The sequence below is a fragment of the Narcine bancroftii genome, chromosome 12, assembly GCF_036971445.1.
Source record: "Narcine bancroftii isolate sNarBan1 chromosome 12, sNarBan1.hap1, whole genome shotgun sequence".
Lineage (NCBI taxonomy): Eukaryota > Metazoa > Chordata > Chondrichthyes > Torpediniformes > Narcinidae > Narcine > Narcine bancroftii.
This window is the reverse complement of record NC_091480.1, coordinates 99,507,049-99,531,563: the sequence shown is the minus strand read 5'-3', so window position 1 is coordinate 99,531,563 and position 24,515 is coordinate 99,507,049. Positions and strand designations below refer to the sequence as shown.

General features: G+C 40.5%; 1 protein-coding gene across 3 annotated transcripts in view; it reads right to left on the bottom strand.

Annotated features, from left to right (window-relative positions):
- map3k3 (mitogen-activated protein kinase kinase kinase 3) overlaps positions 1-24,515 on the bottom strand; it is a 136,580-nt gene that overhangs the window by 37,197 nt on the left and 74,868 nt on the right. For 2 of the 3 annotated variants that reach the window (XM_069905159.1, XM_069905160.1), the window contains exons 10-14: positions 22,933-23,000; positions 20,626-20,721; positions 15,337-15,528; positions 7,720-7,868; positions 130-261 (exon numbers count right to left, since the gene is read on the bottom strand). In XM_069905159.1, coding sequence (XP_069761260.1) covers positions 130-261; positions 7,720-7,868; positions 15,337-15,528; positions 20,626-20,721; positions 22,933-23,000 — 637 coding nt within the window. The remainder of the gene's footprint in view (positions 1-129; positions 262-7,719; positions 7,869-15,336; positions 15,529-20,625; positions 20,722-22,932; positions 23,001-24,515) is intronic. The other variant, XM_069905161.1, reaches the window with a different exon arrangement.

Below are 24,515 nucleotides of genomic sequence, written 5' to 3'. Positions count from 1 at the left end.
ATTTTTGGCCTTTCATTGTCTCACGATGCCAATCTAGGCCAATGTTTCGAGGGAAATGCTCTGAGATTATGTGAATACATTCCATTGGTCTGAAACAGTAAGGTGAAATCTCTCATCTTTTCTACTCACCCCAGGCATGTACTCCATGAAAATAGCAAGTGTCCTCTCTGCTTTTTCACGTAGGCAGCCATAGTATTGCACTATCCTCTCATGCTGTAAGTTCTTCAATAACTGTATCTCACACTCCAAAGCGCTTACTTCCTAGTAAGGGGTTCCAAGAAGAAATTGCATGTCAAGGCTCTGTGCGCTTCCTGAAACCACTGTTTTCAGGATATCAACAGATGAATTAAACTGCTAATAATTAACGGGTAAAGAGGAGATTAGGGCCCCAAAAAGATCAACTGAGTCATCTATGTGTGCAGCTACTAGAGATGGGCGAGGTCCTAAAGGAATATTCCTTGTCTGTACTTACCATGGAGAAAGTTGTGGCTGTTAATAGCGATGACTTAAAGAGAATCCACATGACATAGGAGGAGGTGCTGGAGGTCTTAAGACATACAAAAGTAGATGAATCCCCATGTCCAGTCAAGTGTATCAAAGGGCATTGTGAAAAGCATTAGAACAGCACAGCAGGGGAACACGCCCTACTGATCACATGTCTGCATCGAACAGGACTCTAAAATATTGCTGCTTGCAATGTGAAACGTATAATTCTGTTCCCTGTATATTCATGTGTCCTTCCTGAGCAGGAGTCCTGTGGGGCCCCTGGGGACCACAACACATTTATGTACAAGCTTTGTTTTCTTTTCACCTCACATAACATATATTTTTTTAAATGTAGCTGATAGGAGGGAAGTATGGAAGAAACTGACTGCTTTACAGGACTCTGAGCAGAGTCCTAAGGAGGGCCATAGCCAGAGAAATGAAAATGGGTAATCAAGAAATTTCTTAAACACCACCTTTAAATCTGCTTCCACCACTACACCTGCCACCCTGTTCGTTCCTGGAAGCTAGGGAAGCAATTGCAGGAGTTCTGGCAGAGATATTTGCATCACTGTTAACCACAGGCGAGGAGCAGAGGATTTTAAGGTGACTTAATGTTTGGTCGAAGGATTATTTTGTTTATTTTAAAGAGGGGCACAATGAACGAAGCAGTTAGCTCAATATTATTACAGTGCCAGTGACCCAGGTTTGAATTCGCCACTGTGCATTTGCTTCGTGTCTGCATGGCTTTTCTCCAGGTGCTCCAGTTACCTCCCACATTCCAAAGACGTACGTGTGGGCAGGTTAATGGGTCACATGAGTGTACTTGGGCAGCATGGGTTTGTACTATATCTCCAAATAAATACAGATAGGAAAGGGTTAAAGGGATAAGCGGACAAGTGGGATCAGTTCAGACGAGCAACTTGACATAGAAAAATTGGTTGAAGGGCCTGTTCCAGGGGTCTACAGCTGTTTTACTATGCAGAGCTTCACTTCATTTGAGATGTGAAACAGCTACACCATATCCACAAGAGATGCAAGAAAACTTTCAAAAGTGAAGTCAGACGTAAGATTTGCCAACATGCCCAAAAAGAATAATCACCAATGCCAGGTTTGTTGCACATAGTCACAGGGCTGCTGGAGCGTTTTGGGAGAACAAGTTATAAGTAACACAGTCAGGGCACAGGAAGTGTTTTCTCCCAAATCTAAGTGACTGGAGTCCAATATGATTCTCTCCACACACTGCCATATTATTTCAGCACTGGAATTTGGAGCAAGGCCAAACTGAGACTAAACATCTCAGCACAGCTTTTATGCCATTGAAAGTTTTCTAAATCTGATGTACATTTGGATATTTATTTCAGAATTTGATTCAGTAATGAAATCAGAATTCAATCTATGCCCTTTTTAGGCATTTCTTAATGTGGGTAGAATGTCAACACAAAGTAAGAACAGTATTTGCAATTTCATTAGAACTTCCCAAAATAAAATTCAGGTCCAGTGGCACAACTACGACACTGAAGAAATAAAGTTGTGGTCGTATGTTGGCTACACACCATGTGAAGGGGAACATGTTCATGGTGAAAACTGGGTCAAAGCCTGTAATGCATTGAGAAAGTCACGTCAGGAAATATTTACAATTTTGCCCATGGATTTGAAGCTTTGATGAAAATTAATGTTTAATTATGACTGATACAAAAATTTAAAAAAAACATTGTTAAAATTTCCACGTGTGGGAGCTTAGGTAATACAAGAAAGAACTGAAGAAATATATCTACAATAAAGATCATCTTGGAGCTCCACATCTCAGTCTTGACACAAAGGGGTGCAGATCAGTACAAGGGTTTTTTAAAATTCCTTTTTTTATATAAACAATGTGGTGTTTGGTACTAAGGTCAGGAGTTGTTATTCCCAAATGCCATTGGAAGGAAGAATCACCTTGACCCACTGCAATCCTACTGGTGAAGGCATTTATTTATTTAATTTATCCAAATACAATCATGTGAATAATTAACTCACTCACCTGTACATCTTTGGGATGTGGGAGAAAAGTGCAGCAGAGGAGGAAACCCACGCAGACACAAGGAGAACATACAAACTCCTCACAGACAGCACTGGATTTGAACCCAGGTTAATGGCAATGGAATCGTGTTGTGCTAACCACTACATAAATCATGCCACTGTTCCAAGATTTTGACCCAGAGCTCTGGGCAAGCTGATTCTGATTCCACAAAGCAAGGCCTCCTTCGATTAGACGCCTTCTTACTTTCTGAATGAACACTGGATGGGAAACCAATATCCACTACATCCACTGTTCTACCCTCAATGTCCTTAGTTCCATCCTCAATTAGGTTCCCCTGACGAAGACATGCCGACTATTCCTAATCATATTATGCTAGTATAAATCCTTACAAATCCTGCCTCTCAGGATCTTCTCCAACAGCTTGCCACCATTGAAGTAAGACCCACTGATCTATCATTTCCTGGATTATCTCTATTCCCTTGCTGCTGTAATGACAGGGTGAAAATGTCAATTTCTAGAGAGCATAGCTTTCAGCTGAAAGGGGACAAGATTAAAGGACATTTACACCCCAAGTAGGTGGAGAGAACTGCCAGTGGAGATGGTGGAAGCAGATAGGATAGCGACATTTAAATCACATTTTGTAAGGCACATGAATAGGCAGGGATGGGGGATGGATTCAATTATGATGGGATTAGATTAAATTGGCATCACGGTCAGCAGACATACTGTGGGGCGAAGGATCTGTTCCTGTGCTGTACTGTTCTAAGTTCCATTATGTTCACCAACGCTGCCTACAAGACTTGGTACATTTCCCCACTGGCTTCGCCCTAACACAGGAAGTGCCAAATATTTTCTCCGTTTTTGAAGGAAACAGCTTTTACAAATTAGCCATGCTATGTCACCACATGTGGGCTGATAAATCATAATCATCTCACACTGGAGAAATTAAACTGCAATCGAACTGATAATGTTTAATGTATTCTGATTTCTCCACACAAAACCCTTTGTCATATATTGTGTGTACTTTGCTAATTTTTTTAATTAAATTTTATTTTTCACACTATGAACCATATTAACCAAAATACACACAAACATTTCCCTCTTGAATATACACAGTGTCATTTTCTCCCCTTCCCCCCCCCCTCCCTCCTGCCTGCTTACCCACTAAATGTTCAACATATATATTACAATAAACCCATTAAACAATGTCATCACACAATGAAAATAAACAAGAAAATTGTATCATCTACTTTTACCCACTGGGTCAGTTCATTTCATCTTCTCATTCTATCATTTTAGGGGGTGCAGGACCGCAGTAGGCCCTCTCCGTTGTGTTCCATGTATGGTTCCCAAATTTGTTCAAATAACGTGACTTTATTTTTTAAATTATATGTTATTTTTTCCAATGGAATACATTTATTAATTTCCATGTACCATTGCTGTACTCAGGCTCTTTTCTGATTTCCAGGTTGACATTATACATTTTTTTCCTACAGCTAAGGCTATCATAATAAATCTTTTTTGTGCTTCATCCAGTTTGAGGCCTAATTCTTTACTTATATTACTTAGAAGAAAGATCTCTGGATTTTTTTGGTATGTTGCTTTTTGTGATTTTATTTACCTGATTTAGATCTTCCCAAAACTTTTCCACTTTCTCACATGCTCAAATTGCATGTACTGTTGTTCCCGTTTCCTTCTGACAGTGAAAACATCTATCTGATACTGTTGGGTAATTTTGCGCTCAATAAATTCTCTAAAATCCTGTCTTTTAAGAAGCATGGAGTTTAATCTCCATCTATACGTTCTTGGTGGGATGTCCTCCAGCTCTATTGCTAATAACTTGGGTGAGTGATTCGATAACAATCTAGCTTTATATTCCGCTTTCCTAACTCTCCCCTTGATATGGGATGACAACAGGAACAGGTCAATCCTTGAGTATGTTTTATGTCTACCCCAATAATATGAGTATTCCTGATCCTTTGGGTGTTGTCTCCTCCATATATGCAAAAGTTGCATTTCCTGCATTGATTTAACCATATATTTGGCTACTTTGTTCTTTCTGCTAGTCTTTTGTCCAGTTTTATCCATTTTTGGATCCAAATTAAGGTTAAAGTCCCCTCCTATCAATATATTCCCCTGCGTATCTACAATATTTTCAAAAAAATATCTTGCATAAACTTTTGATCCTCTTCATTAGGTGCATATATATTGACCAAATTCCAGAGTTCTGAATATATCTGACATTTTAACATTACGTATCTCCCTGCTGGATCTATTATTTCCTCCTCTATTTTGATTGGTACATTTTTATTGATTAATATAGCGACACCTCTGGCTTTTGAGTTATATGATGCTGCCGTTATGTGGCCTACCCAGTCTCTCTTTAATTTCTTGTGTTCCACTTCAGTTAGATGTGTTTCCTGCACGAATGCTATATTAATTTTTTCTTTCTTCAGTAAATTTAACAGCCTCTTCCTTTTGATTTGGTTATGTATTCCGTTAATATTTATAGTCATATAGTTCAACATGTCCATTTCATACTTTGTTTACATCTCATTTCCACTTCCTCACCACCACCTTTCCCCATTTCCATTTCTCAGTTTTCTTTTTCTGAACGCACTGTATGACAACACTTCTAAAACATAAAATATTTCAACCATTCCCAGATGTAAAATTCCCTTAACCCCAAGTGTCTCCCCCCCCTCTCTGAGTTGCCCCTTGTCCCTTGCCAGGCAACCACAACTTCCCCCTTCATTCGGACTGTGAACCCGTTCGCAAATGTCAACTGATTTCGTAGTGACTGTTATTCTCTCCCACCCAACCCCCTGCAGAAAAGAAGCTCCCCCTCTTTTTCTTCTTATTTATTTATTATTAATTTTTTAACCCCTCCTCTTTTCCCCCCTCCCTTACTTCCCTTTTCTTCCCTCCTTTAGTTCTTACTCATACATTACTTTTACTTCTTTATATGTAGTTTGACGTCATTCTTTGTTCTTGTTTCATCTCTCTTTCTGTCCTGCAGGCGATCTGAAAATTCTCGTGCTTTCTCTGGATCCGAGAACAGTCTGTTTTGCTGCCCCGGGATAACTATTTTAAACACCACTGGATATCTTAACATAAATTTATAGCCTTTCTTCCATAGGATCGATTTTGATGTGTTAAACTCCTTCAGGAGCTCAAAACTTGTGTCTGGGTAGAAAATTTTTTTTTTGACCTTTGTATTCCAGTGGTTTTTTGTCTTCTCTCATTTCATTCATTGCCTTCTCCAATATATTTTCTCTTGAAGTGCATCTCAGGAATTTTACTAAAATGGATCTTGATTTTTGTTGTGACTGTGGTTTCGGGGCTAATGTTCCGTGTGCCCTTTCTATTTCCATTCCTTCCTGCATTTCTGGCATTCCCAGGACCTTTGGGATCCATTCTTTTATAAATTCTTTCATATCTTTGCCTTCTTCATCTTCCTTAAGGCCCACTATCTTTATATTGTTTCGCCTAATATAGTTTTCCATTATATCCATCTTCTGAGCTAACAACTCCTGTGTTTTTTAACTTTTTCGTCACTTTCTTCCAATTTTCTTTTTAAGTTGTTTACTTCCATTTCTAACGCCATTACACATTCTTCCACATTTTCTAATCTTTTCCCTACATCTGTTATGACCAGCTCTATTCTACTCACTTTTTCTTCTGTACTTTTCATTTTTCTTTTCATTTCACTAAATTCTAGTGTCAGCCATTCTTTTAATGGTCTCATTTGTTCTTGAAATTTTTAAAATCTATGTACTGACCATTCATTTTACCTCCTATTCCTCTGTGCAGAGCTTGGTGTTCTTCTTCAGTGTCTGCTCTTGGGTTTGTGTCTTCTATTTCTCTTCCTTGTATCTGTGTCTCTTCTGACTTTCTTGTTGAGCTTCTTGTCTCAGTTTGTTGGGTATTTTTTTTCCATGATGTCTTGATGTTGGTCCTCTTCTTCTGGGTTGGTTATCTGTTGTGTCTCTAGTTTCCTTTTTTCTTTCTCACCCCTCCCGTTCCCATTATTTTCTTTATCTTCCAGCGGGGGGCCCTGCTGTCGGGCCTCTCTCAGCTGTTTGTGCTGTGGAGTGAAACTCCACAGCTGGTCCCCCCTCCCGTCGGTGTTGTCCTCGTTGTGTGCATCGTGCATGCACGATTCTTCACGCATGCGCAGTTGTGCACCCCTGTTTGGCTCCATGAGCCATTTTTGCAGTCCTGCGGTTAATGGGTCGTGACCCTGTGGGGTCTCCACCAACCTCGGGGAGTGGGCTCCTCTTTCCACGGCGGGTCCCTGCTTTTTCGTGCAGGTAAGGCTATCACCTTTCTCTTCCGGCATCTTGCTTTCTTTTTTTTCTTACCATTGTTTTTGGCTTTTCTTTTTAGGTGCCATTTTCTCCACACCTTTATTTTTTATTTGTTGTGATTTGTGTGTCTAGGGCTTTGCTTTTTCTTCACTTTTTTCCTTCTTTTCTGGAGAGGACTGGTATTCTCCTACCAGCCACTACTCCATCACCTGACTCCTCGCTTTGCTAATTCTTAATGGGGGAAAAGTTGCTAATAATTAAATAGTTTGCCACCTATGTGGGGTCTTCTGGACAGGGAGCAACTCCTCTGTAGACAAGTTTGATATAAAAATGGCCAGCACATTTCCATGGCTTTTCAGAATAAAAACTGATCGATACTTGCTTGGGTAGCTCACTATTTTAACAAACCTTCCCCTTTGGAATATTTGAAATTAGGTTCAGAATTATGGGAGATACCAAGGTCAATGCTAGTGAAGAGTTGACTAGGTAACGATCAAGGATGAGAAGTCACCTAGATTATTAAATGTCCCACAACTGCAGGCAGACTGAAGGGGTTGTGGAAATTAGGAGGTGGCACAAAACAGTGTTTTGAGCCTTCATTTAAAATGGCAAAGTCATTAACAAGGGAGGCATCACAGCTCAAAAACAGGAGGATGAGAGGAGAAATAAATTTACAGTAGCTTTGGTTATTTTGGCAGTAATTAAAAAGGATTTGACAGAAAGGATCTCTATGGCCTTGACTGAATGTACAAAACAATTGCTTGACCCTTTTGAGTCCCATCTCCATCCGTACTCTTCGTAATAGCCATCATTGGATTGTGATCAGGAAGATTTTTTTAAAAATCCCACATCAGTTTAAAAAAAGCAATATACTGTAAAAGGGTTCCAGATCAGAGTACTTACCTTGCTGGTCTCGAGGCTGTCAGGGTCAAACTGAACTTGTTTTGCAGCAAGTTCCCTTCCTGTGTCAACATCGTAACAGAGGTAGACACGTCCAAATGCTCCCTGTCCAAGGAGCTTCCCTCTCCTCCAGTTGGTTGGTGCACTTGGGGCTGTAAATTTAAAAGAGGTAATAAAACAATTACACATGGTGAAAAACAAGAAAGTCTGCAGACACAAGCTGCTCTTACGCAGCCACTTAATGGCAATGGAATAGTGTTGTGCTAACACTGTTGCGCCTTTATTGTGCCACACATTCTGTGTAAAAGGTATAAACATGGAATGGGGGGTGGGGGGGGGGTGTCATTGTAGTCCTGCCTTTAAACTGGCAGCAGAGGTAAAAGATGATGGCTATTACGAAGAGTACGGATGGAGATGGGACTCAAAAGGGTCAAGCAATTGTTTTGTACATTCAGTCAAGGCCATAGAGATCCTTTCTGTCAAATCCTTTTTAATTACTGCCAAAATAACTAAAGCTACTGTAAATTTATTTCTCCTCTCATCCTCACAGTGCCAAATTGACATCTGTGGAAAAAGGGTGAGCTGGCAGGCTGGGACCAAGACAGGAAGGATGTTATACATCACATTAGATGCCAACACTGTTGTGTTACAAGTCACGCCTCTTTTGTTCCTGGAATGCCAGCATGCTGTGTAAAATGCCACACTGTGGCAGCATTATGCTGGGGTTGTTTGGTTCAGAGTAAACATCCGAAGCCGGCTTAATGACAGGTCCTCTTTATGGCAGTATTGCGAAATCTCTATGTAAAAAGGGCTGCTGAGTGTAGTAAACACAGACAAGTGCTGGAGAAACTCAGCAGATTTCGTGGTTCATGCATTGCCAAACTGAGACCACCTACAAATTGGAGAAACAACACCATATTCTCTCTGGGAACCCTTCATCCAAATGGCATTAACATCAACGACTTCTGTTTCTGTTAGCACCCCCCCCCCCGCCCCCCGCTGTCCATCTCTGTTTTCTCTGCTCCTTTCCTCCAGTTCTGCATTCACAGATCAAACCCACTCCACCATTCAATTCTCAGCTTTTCTCCCCTGCCCTCCTATCCACATCCACTAATGGGCTCTTCGATGTTGGCCTTGGTCTTGCATTGAGTATCTAGAAATTAGAATTTACTTAACATTAAAATAAATAGGTAATATGAACAGTCTATAATGTAACTAGCAAAACAGAATTAACAAAAAGTACAAAGTTTGTACTGGGGGTGGGGGTGAAACTCTAAAGTCTGCAGATGTGGTAAATACACATAAGTGCTGGAGAAGCTCAGCAGGGCCTGCAGCATCCATGGGATGGTTGGGCTTGAAATGTTGGTTGGGGATTTGATCATGTTTAAGATAATGAGAGGGATAGATAGAGTTGATGTGGAAAGGCTTTTCCCATTGAGAGTAGGAGAGATGGATACAAGAGGTTATGGGTTGAGAGTTGACGGGCAAAGGTTTAGGAGTAACATGAGGGGGAACTTCTTTACTCAGAGAGTGGTTACTGTGTGGAATGGGCTTCCGGGAAAGGTGGTGGAGGCAGGGTCAATTTTGTCATTTAAGAAAGAGTTGGATGAGTATATGGAGGGGAGGGGGATGGAGGGATATGGGCAGAGTGCTGGTAGGTGGGATGAGAGGAGGGTACTTGGATCAGTGCAGACTAGCAGGGCCAAATTGACCTGTTTCCGTGCTGTAACTGTTACGTGGTTCTATACAACACTGTTTCTATTTCTTTCTCTTTTCCTTTTTATACCTTATATAATTCTTTATATTCTTTAAAAGGGACAGAGGGGATGAGAGGTTGGGAGAGGGAGGGAAGGGGAGGGGAAATAACCATCATGTAATGAATGGTTATCTCTTTAGTTTGAATACTGATTCATTAATTACATACATGGAAACATCTTTAAATAAAATATTTTTTAAAAATTGGCAAGTATTCATTTAGAACAACAAACACCTTCCAGCTCCGTGCTGATGACCCCTCATTGATCCTCATGAGCTTGATCTTTCTTGTTCTTTTGACCTTGGCATACTTGTTAAACACCTTCACATTTACCTTCATCTGATGTACCAGTGATATTTCCTGACCTTTTGCCTTCTTAATTTGGTTTTTAGCAGCCTCCCTACATTTTGTGTTCTCATGATGGGCCTCCCTGTCTTTCATTGCCTATGCCTTATACCTGTTGAACGCTTTATCCCTTTATTCAATCCTTGGCATCTATGGTTCTCTGTACTTGTTATCTCTGGCTTTCACCATCATCTCAGAAACTAGCTTAGGGAATCTCTTCTGGACTGCTTCAATGCCAGTAGATCTTTTCTTACACAGTGTGCCCACTACTGCAGACCCTGCCTCGCCAACATCCATACTTGCTTCTTTCTAAACTCTAGCCCTCTTATAATTGGGGAGCCATTTGCCTTCACGATCATTTATAGCACCTGGTTGTTAGTGTTCGGCAACTCTTGCATAAGAATACCTCGATCCTTTATTTTTCACTCATCTGAAATCTTTTTCCAATTTCTGTTTTTAGATTCCTCCTAGCAAAGTGCATGACCACACTTTTCACATTAAACTCTTTCACTCACTCACTGATCTATATACCAGGACAGAGTCCATATATTCCTGTCACCATTGCCTATTGTATTATCCTTGGATGCATGATGGGCCTCGGGCCTTTTCACCAATCTCCAGTTGTGCACAGGTGCAATGACATTTCAAAACTCAGTTTTTTTTTAAACAAAAAGCTTTGCAAAAACTGTCAGATTGTGAACATTTTTGAGGCAGATGCTTTGTGGCCAGATTGGACATGGTCTTGAATCTGTCCCACTATTTATTCGGGAAATGTCACAGAGGCCCACTTCAAAGTTCCTGTCCCCACCACATGTCAAACTTCAAAAAGTGAGGAACACTCCTCGTCCTATTCAATCTCATCCTTCCTGAAGACCAAATCTAGTGCCCTATCATCAGAGCATCTATGATGATAAATCTGTCCTGGCTTCAGTCACCCTTCCTTCCCTAAGTGGGTGTAGCCTGCATCCCAGAATGCTGAGGAAATAGCAGAATGACAGACCAGAATCTTTCAGACTGCATTAGATACTCCAGCCGTGCCAGAGAATGGGAAGTCTGCCAATGTACACCACTGTTTTAAAAGGGAGAGAGGGTTAAACTATGCAACCGTGCATCAGTCATTTTAGCACAGGCAATGAGGTGGTAGAAGAATGCGCTAATTTGAAACAAGCAGGAATCTCATTTTAATTTCTCCACATATTTCCTGAGCAGATAAAACCCATACCTTGCAGCAAGACCTTGTGAGCTATTAGGAAGGACCTGATAAGTGGCAAGTAACAAAATAATTTCCTCCCACATTACCTTAACGTTAAATAGCATCTCGATCTCGTAGTCAGCAACATTCTTCATCCCGGTAGTCATCATTGATCTCAACCAATTGCATACCCAAAAGATCAGCTAAAGTAATGGCTAAAAGAAAATAACTTACTCAGGAAATAATGCCCTCAGTGCAAAATACAAATCTAAGGCATGGTTATCACACAAGGGGTATAAATCTGCACACAGTACTCTACGATGCACATTCCCAAGTTAAGTGGAAGACCTTCAAAAGGTGAAACTTTGAGAGTACAGAGTTTGTATGTTCCTGTCAGGATCAACAGAAAGGTCAGAAGGTATAGGGAACCTTGGTTTCCAAGGGATATTTGGGGATCTGGTTCAGAAGAAGAAAATTGTATAACAGGTAAAAGCATCATGGAGCAAATGAGATTCTTGAGGAGTATAAAAGAAAATATGAGGTTGCTCTGGCAGACAATATAAAGGAAAAGCCTCAGGGCTTCTACAGGTATATTATAGTAAGGGTCAAAATTGGTCCCCTTGAAGATCAGAGTGGTCAACTTTGCATGGAGCCAAAAGAGATGGGGGAGGTCTTAAATATTTTTTCCCCCCATCAATCTTCACTCAGGAAAAGGGGACAGAGTTGTGGGAAGTAAGGAAAACAAGCAGTGAGGTCATGGAACCTGTACAGATTAAAGAGGGGCAAAGTGCTTGTTGTCCTAAAGCAAATAAGGGTGGACAAATCCCCAGGGCCTGACAAGATATTCCCTCAGACCTTGAGGGAGGCTGGCAGAAATATTTAAAATATCCTTAGCCATGGGTGTGGTGCTGAACGATTGGAGGGTAGCTCATGTTGTTCCGATGTTTAAAAAGGGCTTCAAATGTAACCCTGGAAATTATAGGCCAGTGAGACTTATGTCAACAGTAGGTGTTGTAAGAGATCAGTTACACAGGTATACCCCACTTTACTAAGGTAGAACATTCCTGAGAAACTGTTCGTAAACTAAAAATTCTTATAGCGAAGACCCATTGACTACAATTGGAGGCAATTTTTGTAAAAGCAAAAACCCATTATAATTTCTTGTAAAAGCAAACACTGGTTTCTTCGTATAAGTGAATTTTCTTAATGGATATTTGTTTACCTGCACAAGTATTTGGATTATCTTGGACGGATTAGGGATAGTCTACATGGCTTTGTGCATAGTAGGTTGTATTATAGAGTTTTTCGAGGAGGTTACCAGGAAAGTTGACGAAGGAAAGGCCTTGGATGGAATTTAGTAAGGCCTTTTACAACATGCCACATGGATCTTTTCAGGAAGTTTCAGATGCTAGATATTCACGATGAAGTAGTGAACTGGATTCGACAATGGCTGGACGGGAGAAGCCAGAAAGTAGTGGTGGATGATTGCTTCACAGACCAGAGGCCTGTGACTAGTGGTGTGCCTCAGGGATCGGTGCTGGGACCATTGTTGTTGGTCATCTATATCAATGATCTGGATGATAATATGGTAAATTGGATCAACAAGTTTTCAGATGACATTAAGATTGGAGGCGTTGTGAACAGCAAAGATTTTCAAAGCTTGCAGAGGGATCTGGACCAGCTGGAAAAATGGGCAGCAAAATGGCAGATGGAATTTAATGCAGACAAGTATGAGGTGTTGCATTTTGGCACGATAAACCAAGAAAGGAGATACTCGGTAAATGGTAGGGAGCTGAGGGGTGCGATAGAATAGAGGAATCTGGGAATACAGATACATAATTCCCTGAAAGTGGCATTACAGGTGGATAGGATTGTAAAGAGAGCTTTTGGCACATTGGCCTTCATAAATCAAAGTATTGAGTACAGGTTGTACAGGATAAAGTTGTACAAGACATTGGTGAGGCCAAATTTGGAGTACTGTGTGCAGTTTTGATCACCTAACTACAGGAAAGATATCGATAGAAAGAGCGTAGAAAAGATTTATCAGGATGTTGCCCGGACTTCAGGAACTGAGTTACAGGGGAAGGTTAGGACTTTATTCCCTGGAGTGTAGAAGAATGAGGGGAGATTTGATAGAGGTATTTGGGATTGAGGGGGTGGACAAAGTAGATGTGGATGGGCTTTTTCCACTGAGGGTGGGTTTGATACAGGCCAGAGGGCAGGGTTTGGGAATGAAGGGGGAAGGGGCTTGGGGTGAGGGGGAGCTTCTTCACACAGGGAGTGATAGGGGTGTGGAGTGTGCTTCCAGCTGGGGAGGTGAATGAGGGCTCAATTTTAGCATTTGGGAGGAGTTTGGATCAGTGTATGGATGGGAGAGGAATGGAGGGCTAAGTACTGGGGTCAATGGGACAAGGCAAAGAAGGTGGTTCGGCAAGGACTGGAGGGGCCGAGGAACCCAGTTTCTGTGCTATAATGTTCTATGGTTCTGTTTTGTCTCACTGCAAGTACATCCTGTGAGACAGGCGTCCAATGCACCATGTCTCTGAGTTACTCCATTCCCTTTGCAGTAAAGGTTAGCATTCCATTTGCTGTATCTGCATGCTCACAAGGATACCCAAACCCTTTGCTTAGAGCTGCATTCCCTGGTCTTTTTTCTAATTAATCAACCCTTTTGATAAGTAGTTCTGCCTAGCCCACAGGAAAAAGAATCTCAGGGTTGTCTGCGATGTCATGTATGTATTCTAACAATAAATCTAAACTTTGAAATTATTTAGATGATGGACGCAATGGTTTGTGGTTATGTTTATGGAAAATATGAAGATATATGGAGGGGCGGGTATTGTTGAGGAAGCAAAGAGTCTGTAGGTGGATCTGAACAAAACAATGGCAGATGGAATACAGAGTAGGGAAGTATATGGTCATGTACTTCGGCAGAAGAAATAAAGTAGAGATTGGATATATTTCATCTCAGTGACTGAAACAAATTATGAATAGCTGCCCAACAAAAAATACCTAATTCCCACTCTCCTTTCTGATGCTTAACCCATTCTCCACCCTTAATGATATATTATACGAGCCTGTGAATCCCTATTTTATAGCACAACTAATCTAACATGTGATACCTTCACAAGTCATTTGAAGATCTAGATGTATACTCTACTGGTTTCCTTATTCTTCTGTAGTTACATATTCATTTTTTTTTTTGGCTTGCCACAAGTGATGACTGATGAATGCAAAAGATCTCTCGGGGGAATACACAGAAGATATTGCAAATTTAGATTTTTCAAAGATACATCTACTGGGAGGGTAGTTTGGTAAACGGAAGGTGTGTTATATGTAAAGTAGGAAAGATGATAAAGGGAAGGGCAGTGGACAGAACTTCTTTGCGAACCAGTGTTCATGTTATAGATCTTCATAAACACAAAATATATTAAAAATCTGCCTTGGGCTTGAGAGTTGAACAGACTGAAAAGGGCAGGAATTGATTTGAAGATACAAGACTGATAGATTAAACAGAAAGACACCGAATTATGCAGGGAACTCAAACAAGATGAAGCACTTTGGTGCACAAACAAGGAGAAAATGTACATTAAATGGGAAAACAGACTCATGATTTCAGACATACAAAAACCATTTAGGGTTGTAATTTGGTAAACAGCATTGCAGAATGTAAATGTAAAGAATACTGATCAATCAACTAGGTCACTTTGCATATCCTACTTCAGCTGAATTGGGAGAGTGACACAGAAGATATAGATTATGATACCAAAGATAAATAAGAGGCTTCATTCATGTGGAGAGATCACAGAAACTTAACTTGTTTCTTCCAGACAGTAAAATCAGGCAAGTTTGTAAAGAATGTAGGGAAGTTTACACTCCCTGAGTGGTACCAGAGGCTATTGGATTGTGAATAAAAAAATAATTTTACATCAAGAGTTGCTGGGGCACTGTATACCAGAAACTGGTGGAGTTACACAAAAGTTAAAAGCAGGAGAAATTTTCAGGTTAATAGGATGGTAGACCTATTTATCAAGGCTGCACAAATTCAAAAGGCAATAAATACTGACCTTACACCATTATCTGAATTCCATGAAAGGTCTCTTTTCGTTGTAAAACTGATTCCAATCTCTCCCTTGCTGTAGCTTGTGATTAATGGAAATAAGAGCTCATGTATCCTGACCTTCCCTTGATCAACCACATCCCCCACCCCAAGCTGTGCCTATGTCCATGAAAGAACGCTCCAAGATATTTCAATGTGCTCTTTCAACGTGCTCTGTGCGGGCGACATATTTACTAAGCTCACAAAACAAGATAAAGGGTGGCCTACATTTCGTAGAAACATTCCTCTCTTGCACCGAGAGCGTGTTCTCGCTGTCCCCACTGCGGATTCTCCCCCGGCTGTCCATGTACTGTGTTGCCAGACCCATGTTCTCTCCATTTGTACTGAGTGACCGACTGGATGGGACCAGAGTGAACAGGTTCCCCTGCTGGCGCCGAATTCTTGGGAAGGTTCTCCGGCCTGAAGGATAAAGTAAACACTTGTCAGCACAAATGTGTCCGTCAGAAACAGCAAACAGAAATTGTGACGGATTTCAATGACTAAATCACAGACCACCCTTCACAATGGGACATGATTCCAGAAGCAGCAGATGCATCCTGAGCTTTGCATTTAATGAATGAATGACAACCAGTCAAACCTGATCTATCTATCCTCACCTGAATTTTCACCAAGTCACCAAGAGGGAGGAGATATGTTGGCCAAATCCAGCATCAGTTGAAATCTACCAGCACAGTGGAAACTGTGGATCCCAAGGCTGGGATCTTCCAGATCCTGGTGACTAACTCCCTGTTTCTATGTTACAATGGGCCTTGGCCACACTGAAATGAATTCCCAAACGTTCTTCTTTACAATCACTATCCACTGGAAAGCGATTTAATCTTGTATTACAACGGGGAGAATGGAATTATTTATTCAAAGTATTACAGAGGTTCAACCTCTGAACAGAGAGGTGGAGAGGATGACCAAGTGTAGGTTCTTGGGAGTCACTATCTTGGAGGATCTTTCCTGGAACCAACACACCAATGGCATCATGAAGAAAGCCTCTACTTCCTCAGGAGTTTGCGGAGGAGCTAGTGAACCGGTACGGACTTGAAGGGCCGACATGGCCTGTTTCCGTGCTGTAAATGGTTATACGGTTATAATGCTGACAATGGGTAGCAATTCCAAATGAAAAATTAAAAAGAATGTCGTTTTAAGTGGGCTGTTAGTCAAGGGCTAAAATTGTTCTCGACCCACATCAGAGGGGAGATGTAGCTCAGGTTCAAACATCTGGTGAGTCCTGTTAGCTGATTGTGAGAAGGGGCAGTGTGGAGAAGTGGTTAGCTTGGGTGGCTGAAGTACGCCAGCATCCATGTTTCCTGGAAACTTTGCCTTGAATCCAGTGAACAAGAGGGAACTGCTTCCGCTCAAGCAAAGCGGAAACAGATCAGGGAAGGACCGGAATATCTATAGGAAAGTACATCTTAGCATAAACCAGCAGTGAAGAGAGGCATCCTTAATTATTGTATCCATTAATGAAATCAGAAAATGGTGCTAAATACTCAGCAGGTCAAGCAGCAACGTTTGAGAGAGAAACTGAAACTTCCTTCCTCTTTTAATGAAGTACATTTCTTAATTTGAAAAATGGGTAAGAACCAACTGAGTGCGCTTCTTATAGACCTATTTCATTACTTAATGTAGATATGAAGATATTATCTAAAGTTCTTGCTCAGATTAGAGAATATCTTACCATTAGTAATTAATACTGATCAGTCCGGCTTCAATAACAAAATAATATTCTTACCATAATATACATCGATTATTTTATATTTACTTTCCACCCCAACGACTAAGTGCGTTCTCTCATTGGATGCTGAAAAAAGTGTTTGATTGAGTGGAATGGGAATACATGTTTACTACTCTAAAGAATTTCAAGTTTGGTCCAATTTTTAATCAGCAAATAACAGTGGTGTGTCTCAAGGATCTGTATTGGGCCCATTGTTGTTCGTTATATACATTAATGATCTCGATGATGGGGTGGTGAATTGGATTAGTAAATATGCAGACGATACTAAGATAGGCGGAATAGTGGATAATGAAGAAGGTTTTCAAGGATTGCAGAGGGATTTGGGCTGCTTAGAAAAGTGGGCTGAAAAATGGCAGATGGAATTTAATGCTGATAAGTGTGAGGTGCTTCATTTTGGTAAGAAGAATCAGAATAGGACATACGTGGTAAATGGAAGAGCATTGAGGAATACAGAAGAGCAGAAAGATTTAGGAGAGACGGTACATCGTTCCCTGAAGGTAGAAACTCACGTGAATAGGGTGGTGAAGAAGGCTTTTAGTATGCTGGCCTTTATCAATCATTGCATGGAATATAGGAGTTGGGAGGTGATGTTGAGACTGTATAAGACGTTGGTGCGGCCTAATTTGGAGTTCTGTGTGCAGTTCTGGTCGCCTAATTATAGGAAGGATATAAACAGAGTGGAGAGAGTGCAGAGAAGGTTTACCAGAATGTTTAAGCATCTGGAGTATGGGGAGAGATTGGACAGATTGGGTCTTTATTCTTTGGAGCGTAGAAGGTTGAGAGGGGATTTGATAGAAGTATTTAAGATTATGAAAGAGATAGACAGAATGGATGTGGATAGACTATTTCCGTTAAGAGGAGGAAGGTTTAAAACAAGAGGACATGAGTTAAGAATTAAGGGGCAGAGGTTTAGAGGTAACATGAGGGGGAACTTCTTTACTCAGAGAGTGGTAGCTGTGTGGAATGATCTTCCGGGAGAAATAGTGGCGGCGGAGTCAATTGTATTATTTAAGAAAAGGTTGGACAGGTCTATGGATGAGAGGAAGATGGAGGGTTATGGGCATTGTGCAGGGAGGTGGGATTAGAAAGGGGTGTTTGGTTCGGTGCGGACTAGAAGGGCCTAATGGCCTGTTTCCGTGCTGTAATTGTTATGTTATGTTATATAGTTTAAGAAATAATATTGAAATATTTGAACAAATATGGGAGCCTTACATGAAACACAATAAAGAAAACCTACCGGGGACATTCACTACCTAAATGGGAGAAGGAAATGAAAAGAATTGACTCAGTGGAATTTCTTGTTTATTTTTATTGAATGACAACATTGTTTGACTGGTTTAATGTATCTTAGATTTTGTACTTTAAATGGATGGGGGGGAAGGTGGGGGGGGGGGAGAAAATGGCACTGTATATATTTGAAAAGGAAAATGTATGCATCATGGTCAATGTGGTTTATGGTGTGAAAAATAAAAAATTAAAAAAAAAGCAGATTAAACCATTGTATTTATGTTCTTGTGCTTCAATACGGTCATATTTATAACAATAATTTTTTTTAGGCTACATAGGGGAACTCGACAATGTTGCTCCTTTAAGCTCTTTGCTGTTTTTATTTAAAATTTTATTTTTCCATTTGCATCAATTACAAAGATATTTCTTCATCTTGAATAATACATTATAATAAAAACGATGCAAATTGATACACAATTTAATCCCCATCCTCCCCTCAAAGAAAAAAGCACATTTGAATAATTTTACACCATTCATTATTTATATTTTCTAACATATTAATTCTATCTTGAACATATTAATTGGGAGGAGCAGGTATAGTGGGCAATATAGACAGACTTTTATCAACACAATCCATATTTGGTTTCCAAATCATAAAATATTTCTGGTTGGTTCCTTAAGTTACAAGTAATTTTGTCTGCCATGCAATGCAATGGAGCATGACTGTAAGCCAGCAATCATCTGGGAGGAGATTTGCAGATGCTTCCCTGAGACCAGTGAAACCATTCGGATGGGAGGACCTTCACTATCAGCCAGCTCAATTAAAAACCCTTCCACACCTTGTATCAAAATGAGATGCAAGATGAAAGGAAACCAAGTACTTAGGGTAAAAACACAACACTGGAGAAACTCAGCAGGTCAAACTGTGTACTTAATTCACAAATTCAGACTAGCTTCATCATTCAATTTTAAAGCATGAGGGGTTGTTATTTTGATTAATAAGAATGTTAAGATTCATTGTGTGGTCACAGATCCTTCTGGGAGGTTTGTTTTGGTACACTGTCAAATTTATTCAGAGATGTGGACACTCATGTGCATCTAATGTTGATGATGAGAGATTTATTCACAACTCTTTTATGCATCTTGCTGAGGCGCATGAAAAGGTTATAATTGGAGGAGATTTTAATTGCTGTCTTGATCCAATTTGGCTAAGTCACACAAGTCAGTTGGCCCTAATTTGATACTAGCTAGATAGAATAAATTAGAATTAAATGATATGTAAGGGTGGTGTAAATAAGTTTATTTTGGTGATGAATAAATTACTTCAAAAAGCAGCTCCTCAGTTAGGAATTCATAAATCAAGATTAAGATGGGAGGTATATATTAAATAGATGAATAGATGAAAATGACTGGATGCAATCATGTAAAAAATATAATGAAAAGTATTAATATAAGGTATAGATTGGTTCAATATAACTTTTTACATCAATTATATTTAACTCTTCAAACATTAAAAAAATTGAACCCAACATCATCAGATTTATGTTTTACACGTGATCAGGAAGTCTGTTCATTTTTGCATTCTACTTGGGAGTGTCCTAGAGCAAAACCTTTTTGGTTAGAGGTAACAAAATGTTTTGGAGAAAATATTAGGGGTAAAATTCCCACAAGATCTGATGTTATTTTTGTTGAGTAATATTAAAGTGGTTAGACCTCAATTAAGATTATCTATATTCCAAATTGAATTTTTATGATTAGCTTTAGCTGTTTCTAGGAAGTGCATAGCCATTTCTTGAAAATCAAATACAGACTTCGGGATGGAGAGATGGTAAGTGGAATTGCGTTCTTGTATTCCACTTGAGAAAATAACTTATAATCTATGTAATAAGTATCAATTTATGGAGCCCATAAATACAATATGTTGGTTTGAAAATTTGAAGGACTCTCTGAAAGCCTGTCCTGTTGGTAACCCCCAGTTCCATTATTTGTATTGAGGCATATTTCTTTTTGACATTCTCCTTTTTCTTTGATATTTTAGGGGAGGGTTCGTGGATGGCGGTGGGAAGGGAGAGAGGAATGGATGAAAGTTTTTTCTCTCTCACATATGTACTTAATTTTTTTTTAGTTTTATTATAAATGGATGTGGTTTTAAAATTCTTCAATAAAATGTTCAAAAAAATTCACAAATTAGGACACCCTACCTACATTTTGCTCACATCTTGACTAAGGGCTCAAGCCGAAATGTTGGTCATGGATTTTTATCTTTGCCATATAAAGGACACTGTTTGACCTGCTGAGTTTCTCCAGCCTTGTGTTTTTACTTCAACTACAGTGTCTGTAGACTTTCAGGTTTTACTTCTACCAAGGATTTAGGGAGTGGAAAGGATGTTTATTAGGGTCTTTGGATTAAATTTGAAAATACAGGGTCTGCCATATTTAAACTCATTCATGGTTATTTATTCTTCCAGCTCGGTACTCAATCCCTATGAGTGAATGGTCTTTGTAAAATGAGCAATATTGTGTGTCCACTGTGCCACACTTACCGTCACCATAATCCTTCTGGTGGAGAGGTATGTGGAAATGTCGGGGATAGGTCCCCCCTTTTTTTCCAGCCTTATCAGGAACATGATTTTCACGATCTGATGAAAAGAAGAAATGTGGACACAGCAAATAAATGTCTTAGAACCATCTCCAATCAAAGGCCAATTACACATTCAGTAAAACTCCCCATTATCCACAATTCAAGCAACCAGCAGCCTGAAGCAATCAGCAAAAAAAAAATTGCAGAAAATAAATAAGTAAAATATATGTAGTTTAAAATTGGCACACCTCGCCGTCAGTTCACCAATCCATGCAACACGCAATCTCATGTAACCGGAAAATTTGCTTATCTGGCATCTGCCAATCCCTTAGGTGCTGGATTCCAGGTTTTTTTTAAAACCATAATTATACAGAACCCTGACAATTTCTGCACAGTGTTGTTCTAGTCACGTTTGCTCTTCTTTTCTCCACAACCATCTTGATGGTGCTCACTGGACTGTGGTTCTTTGCACACAGCACCTCAGTATCTCATGACAGTGGGCTACTGGAAGGGCCTCCAAACAATCTAATCTTAAAAGCTTGATGTCCACCATCCTGCAGCTCCTACCCAGGTACAGCAATGTGACCACAAGGCTCCTTGATGAATATATCACACCTTTTCGAATCATGGCAAGGTCATGCAGCTGGTTGAGCTACTACCTTGTGGCTCCAGCAGCCTGGGGTTCACCCCGACCCCAATGCCATCTGCTCTCCTTGGCCATGTGGCATTCCCCCAGGTGCTCTGCTTTTCCTCTCGCTTTTCAAATATATACAGGTTGGTTAGATTGGCTGCTGTAAGATGCCCTTGGTATGTACGAGTGGCAGAATCTAGAAGTAAATGATTGAAAGATAGACAGAACAAAATAATTTTACCAGCTATGTGGGCCATTTCTGTGCTGTATGACTCTCTCCAATGATACAATTTGACTGAAGTCCTACCGTTAACTCTAGGCTTTGGGGGGCTTGTCAGCATGGAAACTTGGTGTTTGTCTCCTTCATAGGCCAGGATCTAAACTATGGCTGTAAAATCATAGAGCCAAAGTTAACAGCATAGAATCAGGCCCTTCCGCTCAATTCATCCATGCTGACGAGAAGCTGGCATATCAGTTATTTCCACTCATTACTCCCATCCAACATGAACACTGTAGAGTCCACTCCATCTGATGAGGCATTCACAGAGCACCTTGGTCACAGATTTAAAGCTGAGAAGGGTGAAGAAAACAACAGTGGGTTGGGACCGCTTAAATTACAAGCAGGAGCAGATGGCCTATTTTTCCTATCCGTGTACCTGTCCAAATATTATTGTACCCACCTCTCTCTCTCTCTGGCAGTTCATTCCATTTACTCACCTTCCTCTGTGTGAAAAAGCTGCCCCTGAGTTGCATCTTTCCCATCTTACTTTGAATCCATGTCCTCCAGTTTTAGACTTTCCTACCTTGGTAGAAAGACTGTGACTATTTGCCAGAACCATGTTTTATATGATTTTATATCCCTCTGTAAGATCACCCGTCAGCCTCCTAAACCCCAAGGTCTAAAGTCCAAGACTACCCAGCCTCTCCTTATGACTCAAGCTGTCCAGCCTGGAAACATACTCGTGAATTTCTGCAGTGTCTAGCTTGCCTGTAACTAATCTGCCCTGCGACTGTTTCTCACAGTCTGATGAGTGGACTTTACACTGCTTACATGAGATGGTTGGAATGTGTGTAAATAACTGATGAACAGTATTTGCTTCCCATTCATTGAATTTTTGAAATCATAGAGGTTCTTTAAACAAGTGTAAGCTTGTTAATCCAATGCCAATGTTTATGCACTAAATTTGACCTGCCATGTTCAAGTGCTGGAAAATTGAAAGTGACCCCAAGAGAGCACCAAGACCTAACAAGTCACAAGACAGAAAGCACTGTTCAGATGCAGAAATCTCCCTTTAAACTTCTGATGAAAGTACCTCCACAAAGCCACAACATCCACCGTAGGGTGAAACTCTCTCTACTGTGCCTAAAGATTAAAAACTGGACCCGCTCTCCTTTCACATCATTGTGACTCCCAATTCTCAGAGTAGTCATCTCTGCGACTTTATTGGAGTGAATGTAAAACAGACGCTCAAAACAAGAATGGATTATGCAACAGTGCATTTCACAGACCTCAGCTCCTCTTCAGCCTGCTGTACTCAAACATCAGCTATCGTAGTTTGAGGCAACAATAAGAGGTGTTCCAGATTCCTGGAAAATAATGTCAAAGCTGCAAGCTCATGATATAATTCGCACACCTACCCAAGTATAGCTGTCTGTTATCAGGGTAGCTCTGTGCTCTGGACATACGAGACTTCCGATATGAAGGACTGTAAATTGAAAAGAAAACAATGTTAGTAACACAGCAGGAGACACAGGAGACGGTAGATGCTGCAATCTGAAGCTAAACCCATTCTGTTGGAAGAACTCGGCAGGCTGAACACCATCAGTGGGAGAAAAAGAATGGTGGCTATTTTGAGCCAAAGCTTTTTATCTGTGTTACTCGAACACAAGCGGGAAATCTGGCGTCAGGCATATCAATGACACGGTCCATCCCACAGAGTTAAAGATGGGGATATTGGCCGAGGAACAGATTCACTTTTCCTTCTGTGAATTTGGAGACTTAGCAGAGACAGAATTTGTGAAATCTTTCCAGTGTATACAAGGGGCAATTGTCCAGTTCAGGTCTCAGAAACATTGAGGGAAAGAATCTCTGTTAGGGCATCCATTTTGTCCCAGGTTTGAAGCCTTGGTCTTAGTTACCCTTTTCCTCAATCGACTAAAGGCTGCACTGATACTTTGAAGGTGATCATCACTGATGAATGCCTCAGCTGGAGAGGTGATTCCCTAGAAAAGTGGCCCTCTTTATCCGGGAAATTGCCATAAACGGGCAGTGTTATTTTTCAAGGCATGTTAGAAAGGACCTTTGTTCTGCAGACGTTGAGTGCAAGGTCATTTTACACTCTTGGACCTCAGCCACCAAAAGAGCACAAATGCAAGTACACCAAATGATATCAAGCTGTGTGAAATGAAAAGCAGGTCCTGTGCCTTCAGATGGATAGAATCTCACATTCCATTCCACACTGCGGCCACTGGAAGGAGGTGGTTGAGGAGCACCCCGGCAATGCACAGTCACCCCCTGCAGTTTCCATAGTACAACCTACTCCATAACTTAACTTTCACCACAGTAGACTATAATCACCTCACCTCTGGTGGCCTTGCAAATACTACTGAGATCTGGCGAAGTGTCCAGCATATCTTTAAAAGCAAGAAACATCGCAAAGCAAGGTATGGACACAAGAGTAAAACATTTCCTTGAAAGCCACATCATCTGAGCATGACAATGTATATGCAAAACATTGGCTCAGAAATAGTAACACTCTCTGGCTTGGAAGAGAATTGGCAAGGACTAAACTGTACCCCATCGTACCTTGATGAAGGGCTCAAGTCCAAAACATTGGTGATGTAGCTTTATATTTGCTTCATAAAGTACCCTGTTTGACTTGCTTACTTTCTCCAGCTTTGTGTTTTTACCCCATCAACCCTTTTAGATTTAGGTTTCAAATTTATTGGCAGAGTACAGAGGACATCACATACAACCCTGAGATTCTGAGTAAACAAATAAGGAAATGTAAACAAACTGCATCCCAGAGAGGAAAAAAATCAATAAAGTGGAAAAGTAATTTAGGCATTGACAATATGCTACCTGTAGAAGAGTGTGTTTGAACGGCTGGTTTCCAAGCAGGGAACAGAGGATTGGAGCAGAGCACGATAGGCATCATTGACCAACAATAAGCCAATGGGGATGGCCGTTACAGACAAACCCGGTGTAGTGGGATTGCTCT